We start from the raw sequence: 9185 nt of genomic DNA on the forward strand, positions 1-9185 counted from the left end.
GACTGTGTTTATGTTAATACTCACCAGAACTGACATTTTGACATTATTTTGTGTGTATTTGACTTTTTAAGCGCAATAAACAGTGAAAAACAACTCAATTTAGTTCTGAGAGGCGGCTTTATGTGCGCGCACTTGGAACAAAATCTGCAGGAATGAGTAAAATTATGTGCAATACACGCAATCCCACGGCGAAATTCAAGCCCTGTAACAGCAGCAATATTCATCCAGAGCAAATTAAACGAGTGAGTGAGGGGAGGCGGGTTTGTGTGTAGCTCAATGTCGGAGAGATGAGAGAGAGAGAAAGAGCAGCTGGTGTCGTGTGTCTATTTTGTGGAAAATTAGTCCGATATTTCAGTATCGATATGTATTGAAATATCTATATTTTTGACAGCACTACATTGCACTTGGTTTATTATTTCAGATGCCTCTTGTAAAGGCTACAATTGAAAACTCTATATATTATATATAAAATTCAACCCCCCAAAGTGATTAGTAGGAGTGACTGCGTTACTCGCCACTGCTGAAAAACACACGCGTTTGGTGGGTGTTAATGTCAAGCCCTGGTCACTTTTGATACATTTAATGTGTTCCTCTTTCTGAATAAAGTCTTAAAAATGAAAAAAAGTCTTACTGACCCCAAACTTTTGAACAGTGTGAGGGAAGTATATAGTGCGGTAAATGGTCACGTTTCTGTCTTTTTGCCTTTACCAGTGTATTTGAAGTCCATTTACAATAGTTTTAATGCCGTACATCATGTCACATGTCCTCTGTTCCTCTCTTCTTTTGATCAATATAATGCGTCCGTGCTGAATTAAGGCTTTTTCAGGCATAAAATCTGTGAAGTACCATTGCACTGTATTTTATAAGGTTATTTTACTGTTGTAATTTTTGTTTAGTAATGTACCTTTTATTTATTTTGGTTTAAAACACATTGGTCAACTTCTGTTGTATTTAATGGCGCTATACAAATAAAATTGACATTCACACCAAGTATGATGACTAAAAAGACAACGTCATCACTAACGCACAATAACGTCTGTTCAGTTTTATCGCACGCTGTAGTTTTGTCATCTTGCCGCTTTAAATGCTCAAGCTCTTGAGGCAGGATGGATTGTGATTGGCTGTCAGTGTTTTTATCGTTCATCAGCTGGAAAAAAATATTCTGAAAGTGATTTCCAGTGATATCGTTACTTTTTGCCGTTATCGTTATAGGTGTGGACTCTGCTTTTCTTTTAAACTTAAAACGAAATCTTTATCATCATTGTTATGGTCCTTGCTGTGAACAGGCCTTAAAAGTCTTCATTTCTTTCTTACTCAACACTAGTGTTCATATGGTAACTATATTCTTTATGTGTGTTTCCAGAGGCACTTCATGCAGTATGTGTTGCTGGAGGCCGGTGGCTGTGCGTCTCCCGCTCAGGGATCTCCTGGTCCCGACTGCGTCTATGTGGACCAGGTCAAAGCCACACTGCTTCAGCTGGAGAGTCTGGACGCCGCCATTGAGGAGCGTCTCTCTGCCCCGCCCACCCCCTGCCTCTCCTGCTCCGATTGGTTCCTTCCTGCAGGTGGGCGGGACCGACAGGACGGCATCGGCAGCTCGCCGATCCTCAACCGGCTGACCGCCGCCATCAAACCCCCGTCGCCCGGCGGGATCGGGCGAAGTCTGTTTGGGGAGGTGGGATCGGGGTCCTCGGGTCTAAGAGGACGAAGGCCGAGTCCACAGAGGAGTCTGTCTGATAGCGGCAGCGAGGGTCACGCGGACGCGTCCTTCACCTCAGGACTGAGTCCTCACGCCACACCGGACGCAGTGCGGCGGACGCCCTCTGGGGGCACACGCAGAGACTCTTTCGGCTCCGGAGGGTCAGACGGCAGCTTGGGCAGTGCAGGATTTTTCAAGGTGTTCGTCTTGCATTAAAGGATTAGTTCACTTTTAAATAAACTTTTGCTGATAATTTCCTCACCCCCATGTCATCCAAGATGTCCATGTCTTTCTTTCTGCAGTCGAAAAGAAATTAAGCTTTTTGATGAAAACAGTCCAGGATATTTCTCCATATAATGGACTTCAATGGGCTCCAAACGGTTCAAGGTCCAAATGACCGTTTCAGTGCAGCTTCAAAGGGCTTTAAACGATACCAGACGATGAATAAGGGTCTAATCTAGCGAGACGATCAGTTTCTGCGAGAAACCGAGCAGTATTTATGCTGTTATTTTACCTCTTAACAGACGAACGCGATCGTCTCTGAGCTCCGCCATAACTTCCGCTCAGTGAGGTCAAATACGATCGTGGTCATAGATGTATACGTAGATGCCTCATTAGCGAAAGCACGGATCAGTAGAATGAGGCATCTATGATCGATATATCTATGACCACGATCTAATTTGACCTCACTCTCCGGAAGTTATGGCGGAGCTCAGAGACGATCACGTTCGTCTGATAAGAGGTAAAATAACAGCATAAATACTGCTCGGTTTCTCGCAGAAACTGATGGTTTGGCTAGATCAGACCCTTATTCATCGTCTGGTGTCGTTTAAAGCCCTTTGAAGCTGCACTGAAACTGTCATTTGGACCCTGAACCGTTTGGAGCCCATTGAAGTCCATTATATGGAGAAAAACCCTGGAATGTTTTCATCAAAAACCTTAATTTCTTTTCGACTGCAGAAAGAAAGACATGGACATCTTGGATGACATGGGGGTGAGGAAACTATCAGCAAAAGTTTATTTAAAAGTGAACGAATCCTTTAATTACAGTTTGTGTGCTGTTTTACTAATCTCAAAAAACTTATATTTCATCCCCAAATCAAAACATAATAATAAATAAAAAGTACATTATATTTGTGTAAATAAACATAGCCATAAATATGTATATATATATAACTTTTTTTTTAAACACTCACTACTAATGTTTGACCTTCGGTTCAGAACTGGCTCAGTTTTTGTACAAAAAGTGTTGACATTAAATAAAAAGATTAGTGCCATCTAACTAATATGATTAGTGATCGTGCCAACGTTGAGGCGTCTGTGCATATCAGCACTGCTGTATTCACTGCATATGAATTATGGTCAGGCTGTCTATTATCTAGTATCTGCCAACACTGTGTCTTATATAGCAGCATCAGGAACTACCGTTATAAATCACGTCCATCTGAGTTTTGCTGACGCCACATATTTTACAGAATGGACGTCCTGGACGAGGCTTTCAGGCTCATAAATTCTCATAGAGAGAGACAAACTCAACCAAACGCATGGAAACTAGCTCTCATCACATTTATCCAGTCCGACCTCAAGAGCAATGGAAAGAGAACATTTATACAACCAAGTCAGATAAAAATCAAACCAAGATATATTGCTATAAAAACAGGCCTGTGCCAGCCTTGGTTTGGTTTAGTTTAGTTTAGTTTAGTTTAGTTTAGTTTAGTTTGGTTTGGTTTGGTTTGGTTTTAGTTTAGTTTAGTTTAGTTTAGTTTGGTTTGGTTTGGTTTTAGTTTAGTTTAGTTTAGTTTAGTTTAGTTTAGTTTAGTTTAGTTTAGTTTAGTTTAGTTTTAGTTTAGTTTAGTTTAGTTTAGTTTAGTTTAGTTTAGTTTTAGTTTGGTTTGGTTTGGTTTGGTTTGGTTTGGTTTTAGTTTAGTTTAGTTTAGTTTAGTTTAGTTTAGTTTAGTTTAGTTTAGTTTAGTTTAGTTTAGTTTAGTTTAGTTTAGTTTAGTTTAGTTTAGTTTGGTTTGGAATTTTTTTGTATTACATTAAACAGTATTTTTATAGTCGAGCACAAATTATAATTATTTTATTTGACTTTTTATTTTATTTATTATTGTTTGAATTTTATTTTACTTTATATATTATACTATTTTTCAAGTTTATGCTTTTTCTTTTACATTTTAGGTTTAAATGCACTTTAATAATAATAACACTTCAATATATTTTGAATAATCCGGCACAAACTGTAATCAAATACTTTTTATTTATTATATTATATTAATTATATTATATTAATTATATTATATTAATTATATTATATTATATTATATTATATTATATTATATTATATTATATTATATTATATTATATTATATTATATTATATTATATTATATTAATTATATTATATTATATTATATTAATTATATTATATTATATATTATATTAATTATAGTATATATTATATTATATGAATTATAATATAATTAATATATCATATAATTCATATAATATATCATATAATTATATTATATATAATATTTTATGAATGATATTATATTATATATTATATTATAATCAATATAATATATAATATAATTCATATAATATATATAATATAATTCATATAATATATAATATAATTAATTACATGAATTATATATTATATTATATTATATGAATTATATTATATTATATTATATTTTTTAAGTTTAGGCTTTTCTTTTAAATTCCAGGTTTAAATGCTCTTCAATATTAATAACACTTCAATATATTTTGTATAGTCCAGCACAAACTGTAATCCAATCTTTGTGTCTCTTTTGTGTGTGTGTGTTGTGTGTCAGGTTCCCAGGTTAAAGCACCCTAACCCGTTCTACCTGGGCTCATTGAAGAAGAGTCTGACTGACAGGGAAACTGAGGAGATGCACAATGTCCTCAAGTCAGTTAAACATCATCTAGTCTCAGGGACTATCACACTCATTCACCCCCGGTTTAACAGACGAGGCTTAAGCGAGTCCCAGACTAAAATGCATGTTTGAGCGGTTTTAACTGAAAGCAACTTTCACTCACATATCTTAAAATATGTGTCATTTTGTCTCAAAATACACACCAGTGCATGTGTTTCTCTAAAACGCATTAATAAAAGATACTTAGATGTCCAAATTGAACTAAGACCTAATCCTGGCTTAATGAAATCAGGCCATAGTGGGGTTTTTTTATGTTGTCATTTTTACCTTTAGTGTTTCATTGAAGAAATGTCATGCAGGAGTGTAACAAGTCTGCAGTAAGTCAGTTTAAGTGTGTAAATGTGTGTGTTGACAGACTGACAGCGGGCGTGGAGAACACACTGTTCCATTACGTGCTGATGGAGACGGTGCAGGGCATCTTCATCGCTCCCACACACAGAGAAGTCAATCATCTGAGCGGCTCCATCCACCCACAGCTCATCCACAACTTCTACCACTGCTGTCTGTCCATACGCCAGGCCTTCCAGCAGAGCCTCCCCACACGGGTAACATCACACTTCACCTCATCATTGCTTTTTGTCCCATACATATATATATATATCTTAGGGATGCACCGAATCCAGATTTTTGGGGTTTGGCCGAATACCGAATCCACTGGTTAAGATTCAGCTGAATCCGAAACCGAATACCGAATCCTTCTCCCATAGAGACAGAGCGACACGCGTCATAATCTGAAGGCCACGCCCACCGGGGGGGAAAACAATCAAAACGTCTCCATTGACTTTGCATTGCGGGAGGCTGCCTCCTTGTCATTTCGGACTTATAACAAAAAACTGAACAATGTATTAAAGCTGATATGTGACAAGGTGTACAGCAAACAAGCTAAACAAAACCCAGAAGCAAAAACCCAGACGTTTTTATAAGCTGTTGACCCAAAAAACGAGCGTTTAAGGACAAAAAAAGTGGATTCAGGCCATTGAGACAGCGCGCGACGGGTCATATTACACTGAGAACTACGGCGACTGGAGGGGAACGTAATCAGCGACAGTAAACATCATATATAAAACGGACATTTGGATATTTGACTTAACAGTGACAAAATGTTTACTGCACACAGACATATTGAGGCATACTGAGTGTCAGGATCCCAAAATTTCCCCATTCTTCCTGCTGAAGCTTCACTTCGTATTGCCTGTATCCACTTTTATCTTCTTAAACGCTCGTTTTTTTGGGTCGACAGCTTATAAAAACGTATTTCTGTGTTTTTTAGCTTGTTTGCTGTACACCTTGTCACATATCAGCTTTTAGACATTGTTCTGTTTTTTGTTATAAGTCCGAAATGACAATGAGGCAGCCTCACGCAATGCAAAGTCAATGGAGAGCGTTGGATTGTTTCCCCCCCCCGGTGTGGGCGTGGCCTAAATACGCTCTGTCTCTATCCTCAGTCCATTATCACAGTCAACACATTAATGGAGTAAACAACGTCCACAGCAGTGTATTTTTCAACTGTAAAAATAAAAATAAAAAAAAGAATAGGCAACATTATGCCAGGATGACAAGTGGGAAAAACTATTTTGACAATTACCTTTGACAATTGCATTTTGGCTGCTGTCAGTAGATTCCCTCATGCACAACTCGTATTCTTTCAGATGATTCATACGCAAATGTTTTAACAGCGGCGATGTTGTGTATTGTTTAGGGTCCTTGCCACCAGGAGACTAATGGGCATTGCAAACTGAACATGTAGGTCGACTTGAATGGCCTTATTTTGACTGAGAGTACTGCCAAACAACACTTTTTCTGTTCACGAGTTCCATTTTCACTTTCTCACAGCCGACTGCAGTCGAACGGTCCTCCTAGTAAACACCTTCCCATAATCAGCGGCGGCGTCATTGCAAGCCTAGGGCTCGGTTTGGTGGAAAAAAATTCTAAGGTTTGGCAGAAACCGAACCCCGTCAAAAAGCCCAATATTTGGCCGAATCCGAAGCCTAATCCTGGATTCGGTGCATCGCTAATATATATATATATATATGAAATGCTGTTCTTTTGAACTTTATATATTGATCAATGAATCCTCAAAAAGATGTATCATGGTTTCCACAGACATATATAGCAGAGCAACTGTTTTCTCTATTGATAATAATAATCATAAATGTTTCTTGAGCAGCAAATCCTCATATCAGAGTGATTTCTGAAGGGTCATGTGACACTGAAGACTGGAGGAATGATGATAAATTCAGCTTTGATCACAGGAATAAACTACACTTAACATACATTCACATAGAAAACAGTTATTTTATTTTGTAATAATTTTTCAAAATGTTACCGTATTTTTGCTAAAATAAATAGTCAGAGAATTTCAAAAACATTAAAAATATCAGCCAAACATTTGAATTGTAGCGTATTTAATTATATGCATAATTTAAAAATCTATAGTTTTTCTTTTAAAATGTAAAAGTTGCATTCATTAATTTTATTCTTTAATTTAAATACTTTTTTATAATTAATTACAATTTTAATTGTATTTATGTGTACAGTTGAATTAAATGCAGTTTTTTTAAAGTACAGTAAAATCCTCCGTACTGTTTTGCTCAAAGGTGATATTAGAGACATTTTGAGTTGCAAACTGCTAAAGACTTTTATTAAAAGTTGCTTCAGTATTTTGATTTCTAAATAAATAATGCTTTAAGATTTTTTTTAAAGAATGTTCATTAATATTTTGGATTTGCTGTTATTTTTATAATTTCATTTTAGTTTTAGTATTAATAATTTGATGTGCCTTTTTCATTTTTATTACAACATGTATCATTGTGAGTTAAGTTTTTCATCTAAAATATATATATATATATACTGTATTTAATTAATTTTTTGATTTATTATTATTGTATAGTCTGTTAAACAGTGTTGAACATAAGCTGACGCTGGCCTGAGTATTATTGCTGGTGATTTCTCTGCTATAGTAATATATGGACAGGGTTTGGTGTAAATGTGTTCAGGATCGGAGAGGGACGCAGAGCACTCGAGGTTTGGGTCCAGTCAAAGAACATGGAGTTCTGTTCCAGTGCAAACCTGAGAACTGGACCGACCAGAAGAAACCTGCTCCCACCATGACCTACTGGGTGATAGGGTACGTGACCTCCGACCTCCAGCAGCTTATAATGAGTCAATGACGTATTCCATAGGGTGAGATTAGGGGTGAAATACGTTCAAGTGGTCCTGGGAAGTTTGTATTTCATCTGGTGTGTTCAAATCATTTTGGTCGGAGCAAGCTGGCAATGTCCCAAGGGTTTTTTAACTCTAAATCTACAAAATCGTGAATAAAGAATCCAGTTTATTCAATTTATGAATTTATGAAATTTATTACAACTTTGTGGTGACGTTCATGTGCATTCAACTCATACATACAATCTTTCCAAAGTTGCTATATTTAATAAAAATTGCAACACAAACAAACACACTTTTGAACGGTATTGTTTTCTTATCTTATTTTCTCTTAAAATGTAAACAATTTTTTTATTTTTATTTAACAAAATTACATTTGTTCAATTAATTACAATTTTAAGTATTTGTCGATTGTATAATTTCAAATCTAAATTTTATCCTTTTAAAGTGTAAAAATTACAGTATTTGTTTATTTTATTCTTTTAATTAAATTTGTAATAATTCATTACAATTTTAAGTATTTGTCCATTGTATAATTAAAAATCTAAATTTTATTATTTTAAAATATAAACATTACAGTATTTGTTTCTTTTATTCTTTTAATTTAATGTCGTTTTTAATTATTAATTACAATATTTGCCCATTGTATAATTAAAAATCTAAATTTTATTATTTTAAAATATAAACATTACAGTATTTGTTTCTTTTATTCTTTTAATTTAATGTCGTTTTTAATTATTAATTACAATATTTGCCCATTGTATAATTAAAAATAAAAAGTGTATCCTTTTAAAATGTAAAAATTACAATATTTATTGTATTCTTTTAATTTAATTTTGAATAGTTAATTACAATGTTAAGTATTTGTCCATTGTATAATTAAAAATCTAAATTTTATCCTTTTAAAATGTAAAAAATTACAGTGTTTCTTTTATTCTTTTAATTTAATGTCATTTTAATGATCAATTACAATATTTGCCCATTGTATAATTAAATAATTTAAATTGTAAATTACAGTATTTGTTTATTTTATTCTTTTATCTTAGTTTTTAATAATTACACTTTTAAGTATGTCTATTTACTTGTCCATTTTTAAAAAAGTGTATTTTTAAATGCATTGATAATACATTTTTTTAATCCTTTGAGTGTTTTGCTAAAAGGTGATATTAGAGACGTTTTGAGCCTGATGACTGCAAACTGCAAATATGGCCCATTACTATTATTTATCTACTATTATAGCAATTATTAATATTTTCAATTCACTTTAATTTGGACTTCCACACACCGAACATCCTCCTCTTCTCTCACTGCGATTCTCCATCAAAGTGTATTTCCCGCGGTGATCCTGATCTGTTTGCGCTGCAG

At 34.6% G+C, this 9185-nt stretch overlaps 1 protein-coding gene across 2 annotated transcripts in view; it reads left to right on the forward strand.

Moving 5' to 3' along the window:
* intu (inturned planar cell polarity protein) overlaps nt 1-9185 on the forward strand; it is a 39493-nt gene that overhangs the window by 29809 nt on the left and 499 nt on the right. For both annotated transcript variants that reach the window (XM_079811047.1, XM_079811046.1), the window contains exons 12-15: nt 1364-1897; nt 4536-4630; nt 5014-5203; nt 7655-7785. In XM_079811047.1, the coding sequence (XP_079667173.1) occupies nt 1364-1897; nt 4536-4630; nt 5014-5203; nt 7655-7785 (950 nt within the window). The remainder of the gene's footprint in view (nt 1-1363; nt 1898-4535; nt 4631-5013; nt 5204-7654; nt 7786-9185) is intronic.

The sequence above is a fragment of the Gobio gobio genome (assembly GCF_949357685.1).
Source record: "Gobio gobio genome assembly, chromosome: 2".
NCBI lineage: Eukaryota > Metazoa > Chordata > Actinopteri > Cypriniformes > Gobionidae > Gobio > Gobio gobio.